Genomic DNA, 26,386 nt, shown 5'->3' with positions numbered 1-26,386 from the left:
AAAATAACAAAATTTAAAATATTTAATTTAAAATTATTTATCATATATATTGATCACATAATAGGAAAAGAGTTTTAATGATTTTGTAAATTCCTAGCAGGTTTCTCGGTTATTATACAGTTGTTCCTCAGTATCCTCAAGGGGACTGGTTCCAAAACCACCTATGGGTACCAAAATGCATGGATGCCCAAGTTCACAAGTGCAGAACCCAAGGACATGAGGGCCAACTACATATAACTATGAACAGAGTTCTTGAGGCAAAAAAGTTGAAAAGGCTGCCTTGGTTATCTTGGCACTCAAAAGGAAGAACTTGAGAAACGAATGAAACAAACATTATTATATTTTAAGGATAAGGTAATGACATCTCTTTAAGTAAGAAAATTGATTTCAACTTTACACACTTATGTAAACAGATGACATGATTTTTTTCTGTGGCCATCAGAATCAACAAAGAATTGTTCTGATTAAAACTTTTTTCAAAACATATTTATATTCTTCCTTATTCTAGAAAGAATTTAAAGCAAGTCAGTTCCCTGATTAATATAATTAATGACTTTAACAAGCAGTTTGGAAATAGATGCGAAAAAATATTTTATTCCCGCCAAAAGCTCATAATGTGAATCTAATCATGAGGAAATATCAGATGATTTCAAACTGAGCTTCATTCTAAAACATAACCAGCCAGTCTTATAAAAGATAAAGACTGAGGCATTGCTGCAGAAATAAAATAGCTTAAAGGGACACAAAAATCAGCTGCAACACATGATCTGGAATCTTGATATAAAAAATATTATTGGGACAACTGGAAAAATATGAATAAGGCCAATAGATAAGACATTGTGTTGGTGTTCATTTCCTGAGTTTAATTACCATACTATATTTATATCCTTGTGCCATTGGGGATGGGAAGGAAAGAGAGAATAAACGTAAATGGGATAATATGTTCACGTTTAGCGGGAATCTAGGTGAAAGGTGTAGTCTTGGCACTATTCTTGCAACTTTGTCTGAAAGCATATCTAAAAAAAAATATGAAAGCATATGCTGTCTTTATCTTTCATAAGACTGGCTGGTTATGTTTCAGAATGAAGCTCAGTTTGAAATCATCTGATATTTCCTCATGATTAGATTCACATTATGAGCTTTTGGCAGGAATAAAAGCATACCTAAAAGCATATAAGCATATCCAAAAGTCTGAAAGCATATCTAAAAAAAAAAGTATTAAAAAAAAAAAGACAAAAATAGAAACCCTTAATAAGGTTTAGACACAGTAAGTGACAGCTGTTCACTATTCCTTCCTTATTCCTTTTTTGATCCAGTAGAGATAGCACTTACTGAAGGGGAGTCATAGATATACAAGGTCACTGTGACAAAAGTGAAGAGCCACCATGAGGCAAAAATGCACAGTGACAATCCCAGCAGCCATCTCAGCTAGGCAGAAAGCATGGTGCTTGCGGGAGCATGAGGTGGGAAGCCCCTGAGTGTCTTCCCCAGCCAGTCACAGAGCGCAGCTCAAGATCCAGGTGGATCTAGCCTTACTTATTCACTCCATCTACTACATGGCAGAAACATACCATTATTCTTCTTTTGCAAAATAAAACCAAAATCAAAGACCCACCAAAAAAGAAGTATGTTGCTCAAGGCTGCTCAGTGAACACATTGCAAAGTTGAAAAACTAACCTCCAATTAATTGGTCTCTAGTTCGGTCCTTTATGTATCAGTTTGGGCGTCATCAGTGGTGCTTCTATTCTTCCCCCGTTTCCTGCCTGTGTTTCCTGCCTGTGTTTCCCTTATGCCTCACTTGGATTCCCACGAGGCCACTGTGACCACTCCTGCTCCTGCTCTCCATGGTGTCCAGAGAGTTCCTCCCCCGTGCTTTTTAAAGATACAGGGGGCACAACGCCATCACAAACTATTTCCTACCAGATTACATAGGAGAGGACAAGAGCATTAGGGACAGTTTTTTCTTCTTCAGATAGTGAAAGGAGAACAAATCACAATTAGTTGTAATAAGGGTGATAGAAACAGTCTCAAAGAACTAGAGGACATTGGTAACAAAGCATTCCAGCCAGTACTTCTTCAGGAATTCTTCCTATACTGGCTGTCTTTAAATAATAATAATTTAAAACTTTTATGTACATCTGGGCTATCTAAAATGGGTGTCATTTTCCAAAGATCTCAATGCTTCTGCTGCTGCTGCTGCTAAGTTGCTTCAGTCATGTCCGACTCTGTGCCACCCCATGGACTGCAGCCCACCAGGCTCCCCCACCCCTGGGATTCTCCAGGCAAGAATACTGGAGTGGGCTGCCATTTCCTTCTCCAATGCGTGAAAGTGAAGTCACTCAGTCATGTCCGACTCTGTGTGACCCCCATGGACTGCAGCCCACCAGGCTCCCCTGTCCCTGGGATTTTCCAGGCAAGAGTACTGGAGTGGGGTGCCATTGCCTTCTCTGAAAGATCTCAATGCCAAATTGTAAATAAGAAGTTAGATTTGTTCTCCTCCCTTTGAGTTTCCTTTTCTAAGACAGCTTAAATATTCAATAACTCTGTTACATACCAAAGAGACGGAACGTTTGGTTCTAAAGCACAGTTGCTGTTCAAAGGAGTCTGAAAATGACTGAATTTTGGAATGGGATCTTCCTTTTGATTCCAGTGGCTCCTTGAATGACCCATCCCCTGAGCACTTTCTGTGATCCCGCACTTGAGTGTGGCATCGAAATCCCTGGTCCTCATAAGAATACCTTCTAGGATGGCTGGCAGACGACATCATTCTGGGAAGCACAGGAAACTGGGAACACAGAATAAAAAATGTTACAATATAAAGAGACTGCACAATATTAGCACAGAGACAGAATGTCCATAGATTACTAACCAAACGAATCTCATGTTGAACTGAAATTTTATCTTCTTGATCAGTAGGACCTTTCTACAGCAGTGAGGCAGTGGAGTCAACTGGTCAAAACATTAAATATCCCAAGATAAGCTTTGTTGCTCCTGTATCATTAGGGTGGTATAATCAAGTGTCCCAAGCCTTAAACTGACATGTAAAAAAAAAATTTCAAAATAATCAAATGAAAAATTTTTTTAAAGCCATGAACATTAAAAAAAATAATACAAAGATGAATAGTTGTGTGATTTCTGTATGGAGAAGGAATTTCTAAGAGCAAAGAACAATAGAAAAAGTCAAAAGGAAAAAAATTAATTTAATTACACAAGTAAAGCTAATAAACATGAAAACATAAAATTATGCAGTGGACAAAAAACACAAAATATTTGCTACAAGTTACTAATATGTAATAAATACTCTGAAGATAAATAAGTATACTCACATATACATACAAACATAGAGGTCAGATAACACAATGACAGCAATAGAAAATGATCAACAACAACTGGAAAATGATTAAAAGACAGAGTTCAGAGAAGCCAAACTTTTGAAAGAATTGTGACATTTGCTCTCTCAATTTCTCTCACTCTCCAAACCACTCCAATCCAGCTTTTGCAACCACGTTAGGATATTGGTCTCCATGTTGCCAAATGCTGTGCATGTTTTAGCCTTTCGTTCTTTCTGTAGCTTTCAACCCAGGTGCCTAGGAGCCATTCTGAAACAGTCTTTCTCTTGCCTTCTGCCATGGCACCTTCTTGGTTTCCCCTTTACCTTTCTGCCACTGTGTTTTAGATGTTTGCTCACTTCTCCCTTCTACCTGCTCACAACTGTTGGAGTCCCCAGCACTCTAAACCAGTCCTCCTTCCCTTCCTTTGCTTTCTCATTTAACACTGTCTCCCTAAATGTCTCACCCCCAGACTTCAATTTCTATCTATACCCTAGTTTCCTCATTTATACTGACTTCTCCGAACTTCTGCCCGCTCAAAACTTCTCCTCTTGGTTTCCTATAGGCACACAACCTGATCCGTCCAAATTCAAACTCATTGCCTCTCCTCCCCAAACCTGCTTCTCAAGTGCCCCTCAATTTGGAAAAGGCACCACCATTCACCTGGTTGCTTGGGCCACCTTCCACATCCAATTGCCAAGTCAGTAGAATCCACCTCTCAAGTGTCTCTGAAAACCATTGACTTTTTTCCAGTGCCACTGCTACTACCCTAATCCAAGTCATCATTGCCTTTCGCCCAGATTACAGTAGTAGCCTCCTTCCTAGTTGGAGCTATCCTGGGTTCACTCTTACTCACTTTATTTCACTTTCCCCACAGCAGCCAGCATAGTTAAAACAACCTCAACAAACACACCCCATCACGCTTCATCTTGCACCACCCTCACCTGTTCAGGGGCACAGCCTCACTGGTCACTTCCTCCAGCTCACTTGCTCCTAGCCAGCACAGGCATTTTCACAAGAGGTCCTCTCTGGCTGTGACCCCACCCCTTCACGTCATCACCGGCTAATCGCACTTCACTCACAATGGAAACCACACCCCCCAGAAAGCCTTGCCTACCCCCTTGATTGGTTCAGGCCCCGGAAGCACTGTTAGACTCTTCCTGAGGTCTCATACTTCAGGACACTTTTCACAACTGTCGTCGATCTTTTGGTTAATTTTGTTACACGTCTCTCTTCTCCGGTAGACTGTGTGCTCCACCGTGTCAAGGGCTACATTTCATTCTCTCCTAGAAACTCAGTACACAGCACTTTGCTGCCTTCACAGCATGAGTTTATTAAACATACGTTCAATGAATAAAAGCATAAAGAATGAAAGAAAAAGAAATACCAAGTGGTGAAAACTGTTTAGGCTTATTAGTAGTCAAAAATTGTATTAAAATGAAAGAACATACAATTTTGCCTTTCAGGCAAAAAAAAAAAGTTGTTGTTGGTTTTTGTTTTTTTTTTAATAATACTAACACTAGCAAGTGTGCAAGGGGATAGGCACTGTCATTCCTTGCTGGTAGCAGGACTATAAATGGATACAGCTTTCTTGAAAAGCTGTTGACAATATGAATCAAAAGGCTTAAAATAAGGTCCTCATTGCACATGGGCTGAATTGCGTCATCCCTCCCCACCAACCTGCCCCACCAAATTCACATATTGAAGCCCCATGTGAATAGTTCACCATGTGACTGTATTTGGGGGTAGGGCCTTTAAAAATTAACTTAAAATGAGGCCATCAGGGTGGCCCTAATCCACTCTGACTAGTGTTCTTACAAGAGGAAGAAATTGAGAGATACGAGGGACATACTCATATGGAGGAGAGACCACGTGAAAACACAGGCAGTAGATGGCCATCTACAAGTCAAGGAGAGAGGCCTCAGAAGAAACCAAAACTGCGGACACCTTCATCTTGGACTTCCAGCCCCCAGAGCTGTGAGGAGATGAATATCTGTTGTTCAGGCCACCTAGTCTGTGGTGTTTTGCTATGGCAGCCTGAGCAAGCTAATACATACATCTAGAAACTCGCTCTCAAACAATAATCAGAAATATGGTTAAAGATTTATAAAACTGCTAAGATACATGAGGTAAGTCTGTACATATTGGTCCATTTACTGTAGGTCAGACGTGGTACTTGGTGGAAGATAAATTGAGGAGCAAAACAGAGTGTCCCCCTCTCAGATCATATGTCTACATGGGAGATAAATGCTAAATAAATGGGGCACATGCCGGCATCCTTGGTCAAATGCTATAAAGGGAATGTCCAGGGTAAAATGAGAGGGTACAGTAGAGTAAAACCTCATATATTTGGGTGGGTGTTGGGGTAGCTGAATCAGGAGAGACTTCTGGAAGGTATGACAATTAAGCGACAACCTGAAGGATAAGCAGGGTTCATTAGGGAGCAGAGAATGCTTAAGGAGGAGACCATGTGTGCAGAAGCCCTGCCACAGAAAGAGCCTGCTGACGTGGAAGGAAGGGAGGCCTGGTGGGGAGCGCCTGAGGGGAGTGGGGAGTCTGGGATGGAAAGGCAACGAGGGGCTGGAAATCAGGGGACATCATAAGATGGGTAACCCTGAAACACACCTAAGTGTGATAAAAGGCTCTGTCTGTGATCTGGGGTCATTTTCTTGCTTTTCCTGTTTAGTATTGTACGTGTTTTCTATACTGATCACTTATTATATTGTCAGTTTAAAAAAAAAAAAGAAGAATAATACGCTAAAGAATTGAGACTGGGACACAGAAGGACAAATACTTCATGATTCCACTTATATGACATATCAGAAATGGTCAAGCTCCTAGAAGCAAGGAATAGAATGGTGGATGCCAAGGGCTGGAGAGGGGTCTACTGGGGCAGTTGCTAATTAACAGGTATAACATTTCAGTGCACTGGTTAAGACTCCACACTTCCCCTGCAGGGGGCGTGGTACCACCCTTTGTCAGAGGACTGAGATTCCACATGCCTCACGGTGCCCCCAAAATAAACACATAAATAATAAGTTCTAGAGTTCTGCTGTACAACATTGTGCCTAAAGGTAACAATACTGTATCGTATACTTAAAAATCTGCCAAAGAGAGTAAATCTCTTGTTACATGTTCTTACCACATCAAAAATCTTAAAAATAAAATTCAAAAGATGTGAGACTGGGAGTGAAATGTATGTGTTCGTATAAATGTTCTCTTCCATTGAGAGGCATAAAAAAATGGCAGGGGTTTCCATCACAATGTAAATAAAGCGTACCCTTAATATCTCCTTACGTCAGATGAAATTTCCAGCTAGTCTGTTTAGGTGTGGAAGCTTGTGAGAAACAAGCTTTAAAAGCACTCTTATTGGTAACATAGAAACATATATTACCATACGTAAAATAGATAGACAATGGGAATTTGTGTAAGTCTCAGGGAACTCAAACTGGGGCTTGGTGACAACCTAGAGGGGTGGGATGGGGAGGGAGGCGGAAGGGAGGTTCAAGAGGGAGGTGACACATGTATACCTGTGGCTGACTCAAATGCAGAAACCAACTTAATACTGTAAACCAATTATCCTTTGATTAAAAATAAATAAACACATAAAAAGCACTCGAATTGGTTACATGGAAATTTTCCCACTTTTAAAAGTGTTTTCTTAGTAAGCAAGCTTTACTATTGGAATTCTATATGCCCTCCTAATGCAATTTCCCCCACAAAGACTTGAATCAATGCCCTAAATAGCTTTTTTTTTTTTCCCAAGGTGTGGAATGTCACCTCCATGTCCATGGATCAACCTGATCCATCCATCTCCTGTGCTGTGACGCAGGTCCTCATGTGAGGCATGGGATCCCCCACACTCTGAGCTCATGACATAGGCTCCCCGGCTCCCAGGCTCCAAAGCCTGCAGCAGGCATGGACTTGTGGAACAGTTACCACCCAGGAGTTAATAGTGCTGACTCTCACTAGAAAATAGTGCTCTGAACAACCTTGCTATTTCCCACAGGGATGCCAAAAAACCATTTCTGTCAAAAAAAAAAAAAAAATCCTATGCACTCTTGACTCCAAGCCATAGGTTCTTGCCTTTTGAAAATATAGTTATGTAACACCTTCACTCCAAGAACTACTTGAAGTTCTTTATTCTGGGTTTAATTATAATCACCCTTCAATTGTACCCCTCCTGCCCTCTGAGTAAATGCAAGCACCTGAGCATGATGAGAAATAAGTGGGGAAAAGATCCAGGTGTTGAGATAATTGAGGCCCATGTTGAATCTTAGTGCACTGTGTGTATCAGGCACCCTGGGGACCAGGCCTTATCTCTAATGTCTGAACAAATCCTACAAGGGAATCATTCTTCCCCTTTCACAGATGAGGAAAACGAATCTTAGTTTGGCTAAGAGACTTGCCTAAGACTTACATGACTAGTGACTTTATGGAGAGGTAAATGCTTAAGCATAAGACGTCTCTTCCTTGGATTATTGTTGTTGTTGTTGTTTAGTGACTAAGTCACATCTGACTCTGTGACCCCACAGAATGGAACCTGCCAGGCTCCTCTGTCTATAAGATTTTCCAGGCAAGAATACCGGAGTGGGTTGCCATTCCCTTCTCCAGGGGATCTTCCCAACCCAGGGATCAAACCTGCATCTCCTGCTTGGAAGGCTGATTCTTTACCACTGAGCCACCTGGGAAGCCCCTTAATCAGATTAATAATACCAAACTTTTATCTTCAACAACAGCAACAGATTCATTCTAAGTGAAACATGGCTTTAAATAATGTACCAGTTATAACAAAATCCTATTACAAAAGTAATAATAATTTGTAGGTCTTTAGGAAATAGTCTAAATGAATTTTATATAAGGAATATTAACTGCCTATCAACAGAGCTTCCCTGGTGGCTCAGAGGATAAAGCGTCTGCCTGCAAAGCAGGAGACCTGGGTTTGATCCCTCAGTTGGGAAGATCCCCTGGAGAAGGAAATGGCAACCCACTCCAGTATTCTTGCCTGGAGAATCCCATGGACAGAGGAGCCTGGCGGGCTACAGTCCACAGGGTCGCAAAGAGTCGGACACGACTGAGCAACTTCACACACACATCACACACATCAACAGAGCCAAGAGATTTATAAATTAGTCAACTAGCATTATACGGAAACAGCATCAGGAAAAAAGATTCAAGTGTTCAACTGGTAAAATGGTAGGCCAATACCATCCACTGGACCTCCTTTAGAGAAACTAAAAGACAATTTAAACTCTGACACATAAGGAAAAAGAGGAGGAGGAGGGAGAGGAGGTAGGAAAGAGAGGAGGAGGAAAAGTGCTTACTAGGTGCCAGGCACTGTTCTAAGCACACTGCACACATTACTCACTGAATGCTAACAAGACCTGCATCATGCATGTACTGTTTTCATCAATCCCATTTACACAGAGGGACTCTGAGACAGAGGCTATGCTGCCAGTAGTAAACACTGGGAGGCACCTCAGAGCCCTTGCTCTTACTCCACTCTGCTGCCTTCCCAGAAACTCCTCTATCTAGGCATCTATTGATAGTAGAAGAGAGGAAACAAGTCCAGGGAACATTATGATAAAAGCTCCCCTGTAGAATTGCCACTGATGCCCGAAATTTATTACTAATTTCTCTGGATCAAGTTTGTCTCCTCTTGAAATGGAATACAAATTTAAGCTGAAAAACAAGGAACCACATTAGTCAAGAAACTTTAGGGCATTCCCCTCTCTTCAGGTGTGAGAAACCCTCTAAGGGGTCCAAGGCCCACCCTACCCCTGTAGTGAGCAACTACTAGAGAACCACCACTGCAGTGAGATACTACAGTGGCGAGAGTGTGCAACAACCCTTAGGTCAGTTCAGTCCAGTCCAGTCGCTCAGTCGTGTCCGACTCTTTGCGACCCCATGAATCGCAGCACGCCAGGCCTCCCTGTCCATCACCATCTCCCAGAGTTCACTCAGACTCAACGTCCATCGAGTTCATGATGCCATCCAGCCATCTCATCCTCGGTCATCCCCTTCTCCTCCTGCCCCCAATCCCTCCCAGCATCAGAGTCTTTTCCAATGAGTCAACTCTTCACATGAGGTGGCCAAAGTACTGGAGTTTCAGCTTTAGCATCATTCCTTCCAAAGAAATCCCAGGGTTGATCTCCTTCAGAATGGACTGGTTGGATCTCCTTGCAGTCCAAGGGACTCTCAAGAGTCTTCTCCAACACCACAGTTCAAAAGCATCAATTCTTGGGCGCTCAGCCTTCTTCACAGTCCAACTCTCACATCCATACATGACCACAGGAAAAACCATAGCCTTGGCTAGACGGACCTTAGTCGGTAAAGTAGTGTCTCTGCTTTTGAATTACTATCTAGGTTGGTCATAACTTTTCTTCCAAGGAGTAAGCATCTTTTAATTTCATGGCTGCAGTCACCATCTACAGTGATTTTGGAGCCCCCCAAAATAAAGTCTGACACTGTTTCCACTGTTTCCCCATCTATTTCCCATGAAGTGATGGGACCGGATGCCATGATCTTCGTTTTCAGAATGTTGAGCTTTAAGCCAACTTTTTTGCTCTCCTTTTTCAGTTTCATCAAGAGGCTTTTTAGCTCCTCTTCACTTTCTGCCATAAGGTCAATCAGGGGAAAAAAATTAAAATTAGATATATCTTCTACAGCTTTCTTCCCTGGTAGCTCAGCTGGGAAAGAATCTGCCTGAATGCTGGAGATCCTGGTTCAATTCCTGGGTCAGGAAGATCTGCTGGAGAAGGGATAGGCTACCCACTCCAGTATTCTTGGGCTTCCCTGGTGGCTCAGATGGTAAAGAATCTGCCTGCAATACGGAAGACCTGAGTTCGATCTCTGGGTTGGGAAGAGCCTCTGGAAAAGGAAACAGTTACCCACTCCAGTATTCTGGCCTGGAGAATTCCATGGACAGAGGAGCCTGGTGGGATACACTCCATGGGGTCACAAAGAGTCGGACATGACTGAGCAACTTTCACTTCACTTCACTTCTGCAGCTTTAAATTGAGACTATAAAGACAGAATATTAAATTAGTTAAAGGTGGTTGTTTTTAAAAAGGGGAAAAAAATCCCTTGGGGTGCAGATAGGTAAGAGGTTTATTTTGAACCCTCTCAAATGATACGATGTGGGCCAGCACATGTTGTACCTATGTGAGCATCGAAGAAGCACTGAGAAAGCCCAAGGCCAGGGAATCAGTTCCCCCTTGAAAAGGTCTATCATCCGGCATAATCCTCACTTCCACTAGGCCCTAACTGTGTAGAACAAGGCTAAGAGAACCACATTAATCTGAAGATGACTAGAAAGTCAAATCAACTATTTAAAATTCACTTTCACTGAGTAGAATAAATAAGGGATATGGAGATTTTTCTACTTCAAGTTTGTATTCATGTGACAATGGAGGGTCGAAGATTTGTTCAATAATGAGAAAGAAGAAAATATTTTTTTTTTCACATAAGCACCTCAGGACAGTAAAGTTAGGTTTTTAATTTGATGTAAATCAGCAATCACAGATTATAATGAGTCTTGTCAAAAAGTAGCATGTGTTCTCTATAATCCAAGAAATTAGTAATAAATTTTAGGCATCAGAGACAATTCTACAGGGGAGCTTTTATCATAACGCTCCATGGACTTGTTTCCTCTCTTCTACTATCAGTAGACGCCAAAAGTAGTAGGGTTCTCTAAGATGGAGCAAGCTTTATACCTTGTCTACCTCATTGTTTCTGCCAAATTTGTATTTTCCACTAGCTTGGACAGGCCACAAGCACAGAAGAAGCCATATATGTCTTCTTTTCCCCTGTAATCCTATTGTGCCTTGAACAACAACTGGCGCACAGTCGGTGTTCAATAAATATGTTTAATGATTTAATGGTCCATCACTATGGTTTTGCAAGAATCGTGAGGCTGAAGAGCCATAGTGAAACCACATGCAAATAGGAAAGGGGAAAATTATTTGCATGAATATAAAACTGATGGATGTAGGCTACTAACAGGTTGCAACAAGGGAGGAGCCTTTGAGTGGAGCAGTGGGGAGAGAAAAAAAAGATAACGCTAAGAGTAAGCTTTTTTCTTTTAAGTTATTTTTTCTGAGCTCAAAGCAAAACACAAAACTTGAAAACCTAATTGTTCTCATATCTCTAAAGTAAGAAAAATTTGAGCACATTTTAGAGTCAGGAAAAGTTAAGTATCCAGCTACATATTCACTTCAGAAATACATGGCATTGTGTGAGTAGGGATGAAGAAGCAGGCCCTCCATTCTCCAGGACTCTGCCTATTTTGCCCGGGGTCCCCCAATCTGCGTCTGTGTTTTGTGCTTTCTCTACTCAGTTAGGTCGTCATGTTTCACCTGTGCTTTTATTTCCTTAAATAAACACATGCTTTCCGCATGCTAGTCTGCTAATTATGGAATTGTCAACTCAGAGAACCTAAACAGGTTAACTTGGCCAAATGCCCAAAGCCAGTATGAGCAGGAAAAGATATATGGACCCTCTTTAGAAATGTTATACAAAGAAATTCTGCTATTCTCCAGTAGTTTAAGGCAAACAACACTGCAACCCACAAGTGGATTCTCTAAATAAGGTAGATCATCCTAGTTTTTAAAGTCTAATAAATGCTAAAATCTATTCAAGAAGCTATATTTTATGTCGTGTTTATTTGTTTTCATATTTTGGTGGCTCCAAAGGGCTGTTGTGACAAACTGTGAACCCCATTTTTTTCTCTTTGTTTCTCTCTGGTTCTCACTATTTGGCTAAACACTAGTCATATTCCTGGTTCACTCATTATGAATACCTCCTTCAGTGCGGGCCATAAAAGATTAAAACATGAGCATAATAAGCAAGGGTTTATTTTATAACGGAATTGTGGAAAGTGAGACTAGAAGGGTTCTTGTAGATCCTCCAGTGCAACCTCTGCCCTTTTTCACTTAAAGAACCTGAATTTCAGTGAAGTGTTGAAATGCATACTTGGTCCCTGATTATGCTTTTTAAGAGAACTATTTTCAAATATTTGTGTCTCAAAGAGGTCTCATTCCTCAAACTTGCTGATCATTGGGAGTAAAAGACTGCTTTACATGCTTTAATATACTTCACATACATTATGCTTCTGGGAACTTCAGAGCTAAAAATAAAATAACATCACTCCCAAACCTTATTTGGTTCTGGAGTTAGCATAGCAGGGGGTTGGGGAAATATTCTCTGGTACCTGGAATTCTAAGTGCACGTATACCCACTGCCGAGTCCACACCTGGTCAGGTCCACCCATTCCCCCCTCAAGAGCTCTCCTGTCCCCTGCCTAGCCATGGAAAACCAGCGCTGAGGGTGGTAGAAGACTGGCTTTCTCTCCCACCAGGAAACTAAATGAGAACCAGAAGAAAGAGTACATCAAATTGATCAGAGGTAGTGATTTATTAAGTAGAATCCCCAATTCCTTAGATGCCACCAAATAGTGGAGCTATTTTCAGTATTTCAAAAAGACTGCTGGAAAAAAAAAAAAAGACTGCTGGAAATCAAACAGTGATCCACACCAGTGCTACACAGACTATAACATCAGGTTTCTTTCCTTTGGCTCGAATTATATTACCTCTCAATAGGATTATCCCAGGCTTATCAGGAGCTCTGAGTAGCAGTTAAATATATCTTAGGTTGCTAAAAGTGAAGGAATCATTACTTAATAGATGAAAATCGGGTCCCTTGGAGGACAAGATAAAATGATAAAAGGGATTTTTTGTGAGTATGAAAAAAGGTTTGGAAGCACTCATTTCAACCAAAGAAAACTTTATATCATTGGACCCTCAAAAAAATCAAAGAGAAACCCCCTCCCCTAGTTTGGTTCTCCCCTGGTTCCATTGTAACAACTCACTGGGCAGGGCAGGGAGCTTTTCCTGTAACTGGTGTCTTGTGATCCACGGCGGTCCCGGACTCCTCGCTCATCCTCCTCTATCCAGCTGTGACCCCAGAAGCTGCTCATCCATTTGGCAAAAGACACATCATCATCATCATCGTCATCTTTGTGCTCCATGTAAAGGTGCTTCAGAATATCCAAGGCCTGTCCCTAAATCTAGCAGAGAGAAATATCACCCAACAGGGCTGACTCGATGAAACCCAGGATCTCCCCAAGAGACAAAACGAAACTGATGTTTTCAAATGGTCTCTTATAATGGAATCCTTAAAGGAGAAAGATTTACTAAACAACCACTTCACAATCAGGCAGCCTCTGGTAATGTCTATTTATAAATTGTGCAGCCCACAGTCCCCTCCCCTCCCCCTGTCTTTTTAAATTGAGAGGCTTTTTAATCCTTCCATTGCTGGGGTTGTGCCTCGCAGCCGAAGGGTGGGAAGTACAGTCCACTGCCTGGTTTTCCCTGTGCTTTGTTGCTGATGGCATGTGATGGCCTCTCCAGCTGTCAATGGTGATAGAGCATGACCCTCATAACATGCCTGTCAGCTCCAGGCCAGCTCTAAAACGGGGCCACTTACAAGGGACAGACTGCAGCCTGCAAGATCGCCGGCTATTGGTATGTCATATCTAGAGCCAGATTCTCCTAATAAATAAATTTGATACTGAAATAAAATCTAGCTCCTGGGGCAAAAAGGTTTTTTTTGTTTTTGTTTTTGTTTTGACGTGCTATTTATACATGTACAAAGGTAAAGGATATACATATGCAATGTGCAAATCTTAAGTGTACAGTCTGATGAATTTGTACATACATATACCCCTCTAATGACCCACAACTACTCAGTGAAGACATTCCCAGTACCCTGGCAGTCTCCCTCTTTCCCCATTCTAATCTCATCTCCCTCCAAAAGGTTAAGATTTCTGACCTCTATCACTGTAGGTTAAGTTTGCCTGTTTGGACCTTTCAATGGAATTATATAGTATGTATTATTCTGTGTCACAACATTATGTTAGTGAGGTTTATCCTCGCTTTTATAGTAACAATAGTTCATGCTACATAGTATTGTACAGTATGGTTATCAACTTTTTAAAAAGTCAGTCTACTATTGATGGTCTTTTGGGGCTGTCATATTTGGGTTGTTTCCATTTGGGGCTGTTATTAATAGAGCTTCTATGAACATTAGAGTCTCTCTGAGTAGGCTTTTTCTTCCCTAAGGTAAGGAGGATATTACATTTATTGAGCCCCTACTTTGTGCCAGGTATGGCGTCAAGTATCTTACATATGTTATTTTCATTATTAACAAACCTGTGCTTGGGGTATTTTCATCATATTTTATAGATGAGGGAACTTAATTTATAGATCATCACTTTCCCAAGGTGAAATTACTTTTGAGCAGCATAGCCAAGTTTGAAGCAAGAAGTAAGCCCAGGTTCTCTCCACTGTTCTGCCAGTATTCCAAGAAAGTTTTGATAAATTTTATATTTTTAAATAGAAGCGTTCTTGGACATTTTCCATATAAAGTTTCTTCCTTGAGCTGTAAAAATTGACTTAACTATAACCAATGTTCCTAGAGTACTATGCTACAATTTACCCTACTAAGGGAAAGTAACCAGTGCACCAGATGGCTTATATTTTTATTGTTTGCTTTAAATTACAGGGTTCATGCTTGTTACTTTGTAATATTTTTATTAAAGAATGGAGAAAGCCTGGCTTCTCAGTGACCCAGATGAGAAAGGAAAATATATAATTCTATATCATCACTGTTGGTTGTCTCTGTCATTAAAGAAAGAAATCAGATAATTTTCCTTGGGGAAACAGAACCAGGTTTGTCCACAAAAGATGACTATGGAGGGACTTCTTTTTTTCTGTTTCTCTTAAGACAAAACTGTTTTCTTCCAATTTCTGGGAAAAAAAAAAAAAAAATCTGGGCAGGGGGTGGAGAACCCAGAGCAGATAATATCTAATTACTTCAAAGTATTGTAGGGGAAAGGAAATAGGACTTCATCTTAAAACCTCTTTGAATAATATCTGCCTCTTGCACTTCTGAGTGCGAAAGTCATTCAGTGGAGTCTGATTCTTTGTGACCCCATGGACTATACAATCCATGGAATTCTCCAGGCCAGAATACTGGAGTGGGTAGCCTTTCCCTTCTCCAGGGGATCTTCCCAACCCAGGGATTGAACCCAGGTCTCCCACATTGCAGGTGAATTCTTTACCAACTGAGTCACCAGGGAAGCCCAAGAATACTGGACTGGGTGGCCTATCCCTTCTCCAGGGGATCGTCCTGACCCAGGAATTGAACCAGGGCCTCCTGCATTGCAGGCAGATTCTTTACCAGCTGAGCTACCAGGGAGCTCTCCCCTTAACATCCTATGTGCTCATAGGGTATGAGTGCTCACTCACTATGTGCTCACTCAGTCATATCCAAGTATTTGCGACCCTATGGACTGTAGACCCCGAGGCTTCTCTGTCCACGAGATTTTTCCAGGCAATACTGGAGTGGATTGCCATTTCCTACTCCAGGGTATTTTCCCAACTCAGGAACTGAACCTGAGTCGCTTGCAACTCCTATCTTGACAGGCAGTTTCTTTACCACTAATGCCACCTGGGAAGCCCTTAATGCCTTACAGGCAAAAACAAATCAGATATTGGAAATGTGCAGAAAAAAGGTATGTGTTTATATATATATATATATATATATATATATATACACACACATATACATATACATACATATACACACACACACATATATATATGAATTTATTCTGAGGAATTGGTTCATGAAATTATAGACTGGAAACCCCACAATCTGCCAGTCTGCTAGCTGGAGACCCAAGAAAGCAAGTGGTGTAATTCAATCTGAGTCCAAGGGCCTCCATGGAAAGCAAGGATGTAAGTCCCAGTCCACGTACAGAGACGATGAGATGAGATAGCTCAGTGCAAGCAGTGAGGAAAGAAAAAAGGGTGAATTTCACCTTCATTTGCCTTCTGTTCTATGCCAGTCCTCAACTGATTGTATGATGCCCACCCACAATGACCAATTTACTTTACTGAGCCCACTGATTCAAATGCTAATCTTATCTGGAAACATCCTCACAGATATCTCCCCAAATAATGTTTAGTGTAGCTACCCCCATAGCCAGTAAAATTGACATATAAAATTATCACAAAGGAACTAATCCCATTCCCAAGACTCCACCCTCAGGATCTACTTATCTTCTAAAAGGCCCCATCTCCAAATAACATCTCTCACAATTAGAATCAAGCTTTAACACAAGAACTTTGGAGGACCACAGACATTCAGTTCACAGGAAGCTGCCTACATCACCAGTACCCAGTAAAAACCCTGGGCATTAAGTCTTTAATGAGCATTTGAACAATGTTTCACACATTTCATTTCACACTTACTGCTGGTAAAATTAAGCACATCTTATGGGAGTGAAATGGAAAGGGAATTTGGAGGCTTATTCCTGGTATCCTTCAGACTTCACCCAATATGTCTTTCCCTGATTCTATATCCTCTCAGTGCCAATAACTTTTATCCACAAGTACAACTATGTGATGAGTCTTGTGGATTATTCCAGCAAATCTCTGAACTAGGGGGTGGCAGTTGGTGTCAAAAGTAGGATTCACTAAAACAACCCCAACTCACTGAAATGTGGCTAAAGCAGTGTCTGGAAAAAGGATGAAGGGGACATAATAATAAACTTTTGATGCAAACTGGCTACCTAGTCATCTGTGGTATGAAACATCAGCAGAGATGATGTCTGTTGTGAAAGGTAAAGATTACCTATGGAATTTCAAAATGATACAGGCAAGTCCAGGAGAATCCGCTCATTGAAGGTATTGATTGCTTTTGGCAATGGTAGCTAAAGTGACAAGATTAAAATTTGCAGTTGCAACCTGGATGATGCCTTAGGGTTTTGTTCTCTCCTCCCAGTGGGAGGGGAAAAGACTGCCAGTGCCAAGGCTAAAGCAAGCTTCAGATAAACCAGAAATAAAGGGGAAGGGAAAAGCAATACTCTGTCCTCTGGTACAGCTGCTGCTGCTGCTAAGTCGCTTCTGACTCTGTGTGACCCCATAGACGGCAGCCCACCAGGCTTCCCCGTCCCTGGGGTTCTCCAGGCAAGAACACTGGAGTGGGTTGCCATTTCCTTCTCCAATGCATGAAAGTGAAAAGTGAAAGTGAAGTCGCTCAGTTGTGTCCGACTCTTAGCGACCCCATGGACTGCAGCCCACCAGGCTCCTCCATCCTTGGGATTTTCCCAGCAAGGACACTGGAGTGGCGTGCCATCACCTTCTCCGTCTGGTACAGCAGCCCCTTACATTCTAGCTGGGATTTCTCAGCAGCTGTAATGCCAGTCCTGAAAAGTGTTCAGGGGGTTGTACAAACTTGCAATGAAAAAAAGGAAGAGGGAGAGAGAAAGAATCTGGATGTATGATAAAAACTGATGTAAAATACTATATGCCTATAATATCATACATGTTAGAGGGATTATCCCAATCAGGGAAAGCTCCCCAATAAAAGGTGTTGGTAGAACATAAAATCCTTGCGTTTTGGTGCTGGTGGATGGGTTAAAATTTAAATGCTAGTTATTGAAATCTCACAGCTGATTATTTTTGCTAAGATTTTTGCCTATTGAAGCCTATGAGAAAGGTAGGCAACATATAAAGAGAGAAAATCTCTATAGGAAAATCTACTTTTGAGTTTTAAAAGTCAGGTTTTAATTTGCTCATAAAATGAAGTCACTCAGTCGTGTCCGACTCTTTGCGACCCCATGGACTGTAGCCTACCAGGCTCCTCCCTCCATGGGATTCTCCAGGCAAGAGTACTGGAGTGGGTTGCCATTTCCTTCTCCAGGGGATCTTCCCGGCCCAGGGATCAAACCCAGGTCTCCTGCATTCCAGGCAGATGCTTTAACCTCTGAGCCACCAGGGAAGCCCAAGTTCTTGTAAAATCAGATGTCTAATTCTTAGAGGCTGATAATTTTCCAGCCTAATGTGCATATTTTTGAGTGGGTCAATTTGAACTTTAAGTCTGGCAGGATAAAAGGGGCTTTGAACCTCACTGTCTGGCCCAGTAGTCCCTTGGCTTTGCTGCTGCTAAAGAAGAAAAGTCCTTTTTGGAATCCTGGATTCAGAGATCCTATTTACCTGGACCTCACGGGAGGCTGAGGGGCTTGCCAGGTGGCTCAGTGGTAAAGAATCTGGCTGCCAGTGCAGGAGCCATAGGAGATGTGGGTTCGATCCCTGGGTCGGGAAGATCCCCTGGAGGAGGAAACAGCAACACACTTCAGTATTCATGGCTGGGAAATCCCATGGACAGAGGAACCTGGCGGCTCCAAGGAGGTTGCAAAGTGCTGGACACAACTGAGTGAATGAGCATGCATGCAGCGCCACATAATGATCGTGAGAGACTGTTCCGACTTCTGAAAGCAGACATAGGCTCTGTGAATAGAATTCAGGCTCTGGGAGATAAAAGACATCCTCCCCATCCACCTCGTGGGGCCGTAAACTATAAAAACACTATGGATGCTTACTGAACCCCATGGGTCACTTGCAGATGTCCATGGGAAAGGGTTTGTTCTCTGACGGACCATCTGAAACCAAGATGCTAGTAACTTTATCAAATGTAGGGACGAATTGCATCTGAGATGATTAATCATAAGAAACTTGTGATTCCTGTCAAAACTCCAAGTTGGGAGAGAGCACATTACGGGGAGTGGGATCTCTCCACCCACTCCTAAAAGACAGGGTTCTCACCCCCCTTCCCAAGGATATCTCACAGTTATTGACTTGTGTTTGGGTTTTACTAACAACATTATTGACAACAGTGGACTGGTAACCTGACTCTAATTCATTCACCTTTCTTTCTTAGTTAGGAATTTTTAGTATTAAATCCCCAAACAGAGATTGAGCTTCTCCAGGCTATTTACCAAATAAATGATCAGGATGATAGGGATTGGGGTTATGTAAATCACATTCTGCAAACTTGAAAATTCAGGATTTTGTCCTGCAAGTTCCTGAATATGATGTGTCTTTCTGGTTAAGTTTATTAAAAATGTTTTTCTATCTAAATTCATCTATTTCTCTGTTTGAATTTATTAAATGAACACTTATTAAGTGGACTGCAGGGTGTCAGTTGTGAGCTGCACTTCAACAACAGATCACAAGAGAAATTAAAATAGAGAAAAATTAAATACTTACAGGTCCCATGGGTAGGTCAAGGCAGAGTGCAGACGGAGAGATGCAGGGCCTGGGGAACATGTTTTTATTAGAGTTTATAGGGTAGAGAGCTTTGCAGTTTCCAGGCTAAGGCCAGATTGGTCAGTTCAAACCAAAAAAGCAGTGCTCTGATAAGTCCCATTATGACCAACCTAGATAGCATATTGAAAAGCAGAGACAATACTTTATATGGATTTTAGAAAGATGGTAATGATAACCCTGGATGCGAGACAGCAAAAGAGACACAGATGTATAGAACAGTCTTTAGGACTCTGTGGGAGAGGGAGAGGGTAGGATGATTTGGGAGAATGGCATTGAAACATGTATACTATCATATAAGAAATGAATTGCCAGTCTAGGTTCGATGCAGGATACAGGATGCTTGGGGCTGGTGCACTGGGATGACCCAGAGAGATGGTATGGGGAGGGAGGAGGGAGGGGGGTTCAGAATGGGGAACACATGTACATCCGTGGCAAATTCATGTTGATGTATGGCAAAACCAATACAGTATTGTAAAGTTAAAAAAAAAAAAAAAAAGTTCAAAAAAAAAAAAGAAAATCAGAGACATTACTTTGCCAACAAAGGTCCATCTAGTCAAGGCTATGGTTTTTCCAGTGGTCATGTATGGATGTGAGAGTTGGACTGTAAAGAAGGCTGAGTGCCAAAGAATTGATGCTTTTGAACTGTGGTGTTGGAGAAGACTCTTGAGAGTCCCTTGGACTGCAAGGAGATCCAACCAGTCCATTCTAAAGGAGATCAGCCCTAGGATTTCTTTGGAAGGGATGACACTAAAGCTGAAACTCCAGTACTTTGGCCACCTCATGTGAAGAGTTGACTCACTGGAAAAGACTCTGATGTTGGGAGGGATTGGGGGCAGGAGGAGAAGGGGACGACAGAGGATGAGATGGCTGGATGGCATCACGGACTCGATGGACGTGAGTCTGAGTGAACTCTGGGAGTTGGTGATGGACAGGGAGGCCTGGTGTGCTGCGATTCATGGGGTCGCAAAGAGTCAGACACGACTGAGCGACTGAACTGAACCGAACTGAAAAGAGTGTAAGAAGAAGGCACTGGGAGGCAGGGGAGATTGTTGATTGCAAGGGCCTTTGAGGAAGTCATATCAGGAACTTACATTTCCTTGTGATTCTGTGAGCTGCCATCTAGGGCATGGGTTGACCTAAGGGGACTACTGTCAGTTTAAGGTCACTGCTGGCCCCTTGGCCAAACAAAATGATGTTGAGACACAATAGCATGGAGAAGCTTAGCTAAATTCTCAACAGTCTCCTTATTCCAAACCCTTCCTGCTGAAAAGTCTAGATCAGAATAAAACATGATTGGGAAAAAATATAAAGTTAAGATTACTGCATGAGACATACTGATTAAGTGATAACACAGAAAAAACAAAACACACCAATACCTGTGAGATGCAGGAATAGGTGGGCATCAGTGATTTCTACTTTTCATAACTGCTGTCTTTCAGAACTGCTCCTGGGGGAATTCTCTGGCAGTCCAGCGGTTAGGACTCTGTGCTTTCACTTCCAGGGCCTAGAATTCAATCCCTATTCGGGGAACTAAGATCCCATAACTCTCCTGGCACAGCCAGAGAGAGAGAGAGAGACAAAAGAACTGCTCCTCCACGTCAATATTGCCTTCACAAGATGCTTCGAGGTCTTGAATGCAAACAGACAGCGGAGCCTATGACCACACCTAACAGTGCTGACTGCGACACCGCAGGGGATGTCCTCCGCCTCCGCGTTTCCATGAAGAACACCTGTAGATGCTGTCCCCACTCATGAAGCAAATGAACTGATGTCAAAGACAAGCAAAACTGATCGAAACTGCCTCCCTCCTGGAAATGCTTCCCCAACTAGGGACTCGGGACTTTCCCGGCAGTCCAGTGGTTAGGACTTCAAGCTTCCACTGCTGGGGGCATGGGTTCAACCCCTGGTTGGGGAACTAAGATCCCAGTGCTGCATGGTGCCACCCAAATAAATAAATAAAACTAGGAACTCAACTGAATTATTTGGACTGGAAAGAAAGCCCTAAGGCATAAGGACTCACAGTGGGAAGCCACACCGGAGGGCCCGTTAACCTGTTTTGCCTGGCTCCTGTGCCTTCATTGGTGTGACTTAACAAGTGCACACTCTTTGTTTCCAAGGGTGCTCTCTGGAATTGTTATTTCTTGTATGTGTACCTTGACTATCATGGACCACCTCAACTTACCAGAATTGTGTTGTGCCTAAATTGATGGCTCAGGCCAGATTAAGAAAAGGTTAATATAAATACTTAAGGAGAAAGCCATCTAGCTTTCTAAGACTGACCTTTATTTTTAACAGGATTTGTCTAAATTGGCTAAATCCAGGATCCCTGGAGGGCCATAATGAAAAGTCAATATTGCAGGATGCTTTCATCCTACTGCATGGGTCCTACTGATAGTAATTTTGCTCTAGAAATGCCTTGACCAAGAAGGTGGATGCTGCAGGAAAAAAAGTAACCTAGTAGTCTGATGCTGCCTATCCTTAGAAAGGACTCCTTGCAAGGTTGGCCCTTACCTGCTATTTGGGCACTTGGCTGGCCATCTGTCCTCTGTAGTGATGTAAAACTTTCCCTAACTGGAACCCTCCTACACTGTTGGTGGGAACATAAATTGGTGCAGCCACTATGGAAAACAATATGGAGGTTCCTCAAAAAACTAAAACTAGAGTTGCCATATGATCCAGCAATCCCACTTCTGGGCATATGCTGCTGCTGCTGCTGCTGCTGCTAAGTCGCTTCAGTCATGTCCGACTCTGTGCAACCCCATAGATGGCAGCCCACTAGGCTTCTCTGTCCCTGGAATTCTCCAGGCAAGAACACTGGAGTGTGTTACCATTTCCTTCTACAGTGCACGCATGCATGCTAAGTTGCTTCCGTCTCTGCGCGACTCTATGGACAGCAGCCCACCAGGCTCCTCTGACCACGGGATTCTCTATGCAAGAATACTGGAGTGGGTTGCCATTTCCTTCTCCATCTGGGCATATATCCAGACAGAACTATAATTCAAAAAGATAAATGTAGCCTTATGTTAATCAGTTCAGTCGCTCAGTCGTGTCCGACTCTTTGCGACCCCATGACTCGCAGCACGCCAGGCCTCCCTGTCCATCACCAACTCCCAGAGTTCACTCAAACTTACATCCATCGAGTCAATGATGCCATCCAGCCATCTCATCCTCTGTCGCCCCTCTTCCTCCTGCCCCCAATCCCTCCCAGCATCAGAGTCTTTTCCAATGAGTCAACACTTCGCATGAGGTGGCCAAAGTATTGGAGCTTCAGCTTTAGCACCATTCCTTCCAAAGAACACCCAGGGCTGATCTCCTTCAGAATGGACTGGCTGGATCTCCTTGCAGTCCAAGGGACTCTCAAGAGTCTTCTCCAACACCACAGTTCAAAAGCATCAATTCTTTGGCACTCAGCCTTCTTCACAGTCCAACTCTCACATCCATACATGACCACAGGAAAAAACCATAGCCTTGACTAGATGGACCTTAGTCAGCAAAGCAATGTCTCTGCTTTTCAATATGCAGAACTATTTACAAGAGCCAAGATTGGAAACAACCTGTCAGTTGACAGATGAATGGATAAAGAAGATGTGGTTTATATATACAATGGAGTACTACTTGGTCATAAAAAGAACAAAATAATGCCATCTGCAGCTACACAGATGGGCCTAGGGATTATTATACTGAGTGAACAAGTCAGAAAGGGAAAGACAAATACCATATCATAACACTTATATGTAGAATCTAAAATATAAGAATGAATTCATTTACAAACAGAAGCAGACACACAGAGAAGAGACTTGTGGTTGCCAGGGTAGGGGGCAGGGGATGACTGGATTGGGAGTTTGGAAGTAGAAGATGCAAACTACTATATATACAATGAATAAACAAGGTCCTACTATATAGCACAGAAAACTATATCCAATATCCTGTAATAAACCATAAGGGAAAACAATATGAAAAGGAATATATATATGTATGTATGTGTATAACTGAGTCACTTTGCTGTACAGCAGTAATTAATACAACTGTAAATCAACTAGACTTTAATCAAAATAAATAAATTTAAATATATATATATACACAAAACTAAATCAATTTGCTATATACCAGAAACTAACAATACTATAAATTAACTATACTCAATTTAAAAAGAAAGAAAAAAACCTTTCCCTAAGTTATAAGAGTGGCCTAAACTGCTTATACAACCAATGTGTTTTATGCTGAGCAACTGCCTTTCTCGTGAAAGTCTAGACTTTTGGTACATGCCAGGCAGTGCATGCCTACATGACCAGCCTCCAGTAAAAGCTTTGGGTTCTAAGGCACCAGTGAGCTTCCCTGGGAAACTACACTTGGCACATGAAATCACAACTCATTGATGGAGGAATTAAGCACACAGTGTGTGACTCCACTAGGAAAGGACTTCTGGAAGCCTGAGATACGTTTCCTCTAGACTTGACCTAAGCACATTTTCACTTTGCTGATTTTGCTTCGTCTCTTTTCACTGTTATAAATCTTAGCTATGATTACAGCTACATGCTGAGCCCTGTGAGTTTTTTAGTAAGCCAGCAAATGTAGCGGTATTCTCTGGGACTGCCCAGTGCAGGAAGGAAAGACAATTCTTCAAACATGTGGCCAAAAAATTCCCCAAGTAAACAGATAAGTTTACCACCAAAAGAAAAAATATTCAGCCTCCATTATATGGAATTAGTCCATCTCCATTTCCTCCCCTCTCCACCATCCCCACCCAGTTAAGCCGATTTCTTTAAAAGTATGAGAGAAACACGGTTCTCCACTTTGCCTGTCCTAAAGTTCTTACGACAAACCTAGTGCAGCAAAGGAGCCGCAGCAAATGTCAAGTCTCAGCAGCTGGGGGAGAACGGCTCTTTGTCCTGTCCTGGAAGCCAGGGCCCGAGAGGAAGCCATGCAGCACTCTGCGAGCCCGGCTGCCAGCCTGACCGGGCAGAGGTTTGGACACCTGCCTTGGGGAGATGCTGCCAGGGGCACAGGACCAAAGGGAGCTGCCCTTTTGACCCTGCTCTAACGCTCTGCCTTGCCAAGCCAGTGTTTACACAGTGTCAAGTGGCTGAGACAGCTGCAGTTTTCTAGACAGTTTGAGTGTGCTTTTTAATTTTTCTTGTACTTATTGTGAAAGGAATTATCTTCTCATAGACGGTAGAACACTAGTAGTGTGTGTGTTCTCAAAAAGTGATCAGACATAAAGGGTGCCCAAGTGACAATGATCCTTGGCCTGTGTAAAAATGAAGTGGCTTTGCAGTGCCCTCTTTCATATTCACTGCTTCAGGAGACTGCAGTAATGAAAAGATGATTTTGCTTTTATTTCATTCTTCATTTATTTCATTATTTCATTTCATTCCCTTTATTTATTTCATTCTCCATAGCCCCTACCTATTCATTTATTTTTAGTTCATTTTTTCTTTTTATTCTTGACAGTTAAAAGGAAGAATTATTCATTACACTGCTTTCAAGTTTGCCAAGTCAGTTTCACTCTGGAAAAGAAATGCTATGTACAGAGCTAAGGTGCTACTTTTTTTTTTTTAGTACATCAATGGTTTTGAGACAGTTTTCACTTGCCAGAGAGCAGTGCTTGACTACTTGACACTGTGTGCTGTGTTCTATTTAATGTCCTAATTATCAGAATGCTCTTTTGCATGCAACATATCCTAATATCATCCATTTCCATGATTCTTATCCAGTTACACTTTGAAGTGTGCAACCCTTTTGAGGTGACTACCAAAGATACTGATTGTTGCCTAACCAAGTGTCTTAAAGCATGCATATGAAAGTACATCATGATCGATTTTTATTCTACAAAGTTGTATAATTTACATAATGAAAACTAATTTTAAAGTATTCAACAGCTGATGCAAAAAAAAGGGAACGAAGGTATGTTTTCAGAGGTTTGCCTACTAGAATATTGGTTGTATAAATATCCAGTTACTTTGGCATTAAGCAATCATTAAGTTCTGCAGGACTTTGGCTAATGAGACTTTATGACAGTCCAAGCTTTTAGATGTTGTAAAAGTTTTTTAAAAAACAATACCTCACCTGTTTCATAAGAGACCTTTAGAGACAGCATTAATTCTCATCTGCCAGAGACGGAATCTCTGTGGCTTTGTCTCCAGGAGTATTATTAATTGTATGATTTCTCAAGATCTTTTTGATCTCTGAGCACCTATTACTCTATAAAAGATTAAACACACTATTTGTTAAAATTTATCACTTTGTAAAAAACTTCATCAGTTCAGCTCACCAGTGTGTCATACTTCAGAAAAGACTTCCTCCCAGTTATTAACTGCAATTTCACACAGTTTAAGGGTGGTGCCTTAGCACCTCCTCTTGTGTCCACAAGCCTCCCCATAAAAAGTGCTTCAGAGAAGAACTGGGGGAATTAGACTCCTGTGAGCCTGACTTCTTCTTCTCTTTTTTTGTCACACCAAGTAGCACGCGGGATCTTAGTTCCCAGGCCAGGGATTGAACCTGTGCCCCTGCAGTGGAAGCTTGGAGTTTTAACCACTGGATTTCCGAGGAAGTCCCTGTGAGTCTCACTTCTTAATAGGATCAAATTTTGCAATGTAAAATAAAGAAGTGGATCACAGAACATTTAACAGAAATCATGACAAAATACTTAAGACATTTAGAAAAATAAACTGGAAAAATTAAATTTTGAGTCAATAGACAATGGGAAGTCTTCAGAATATTAAAAAGAAAAACTTTAATGAAGCTCTAGAACAATCTCTTCTGAGGATCAAATGCCATATACTATTAGTCTGAACATAGCCTTTACGAAAAGAAATATTGCAAGGTGTATTAAGAAGCTATAAAAAATATTATCATCCCTTGACTAAAAAATTTCACTTAAAA

General features: G+C 41.8%; 1 protein-coding gene across 13 annotated transcripts in view; it reads right to left on the bottom strand.

The window, feature by feature from the left end:
- The window catches only part of LNP1 (leukemia NUP98 fusion partner 1), a 42,264-nt gene that overhangs the window by 2,827 nt on the left and 13,051 nt on the right, over nt 1–26,386 (bottom strand). For 3 of the 13 annotated variants that reach the window (XM_069551372.1, XM_069551317.1, XM_069551362.1), the window contains exons 2-4: nt 19,445–19,493; nt 13,198–13,395; nt 2,555–2,785 (exon numbers count right to left, since the gene is read on the bottom strand). In XM_069551372.1, coding sequence (XP_069407473.1) covers nt 2,555–2,785; nt 13,198–13,356 — 390 coding nt within the window. In that variant the 5' untranslated portion in view covers nt 13,357–13,395; nt 19,445–19,493. Of the gene's footprint in view, nt 1–2,554; nt 2,786–13,197; nt 13,396–18,391; nt 18,506–19,444; nt 19,494–20,880; nt 21,253–22,015; nt 22,496–26,386 lie in introns of those variants that run through there. The other 10 variants (XM_069551408.1, XM_069551422.1, XM_069551353.1 and 7 more) reach the window with 5 other exon arrangements.

The sequence above is a fragment of the Ovis canadensis genome, chromosome 1, assembly GCF_042477335.2.
Source record: "Ovis canadensis isolate MfBH-ARS-UI-01 breed Bighorn chromosome 1, ARS-UI_OviCan_v2, whole genome shotgun sequence".
Classification (NCBI taxonomy): domain Eukaryota; kingdom Metazoa; phylum Chordata; class Mammalia; order Artiodactyla; family Bovidae; genus Ovis; species Ovis canadensis.
Note: the sequence above shows the minus strand (reverse complement) of the source record. Positions and strands in the feature narration are given on the sequence as shown.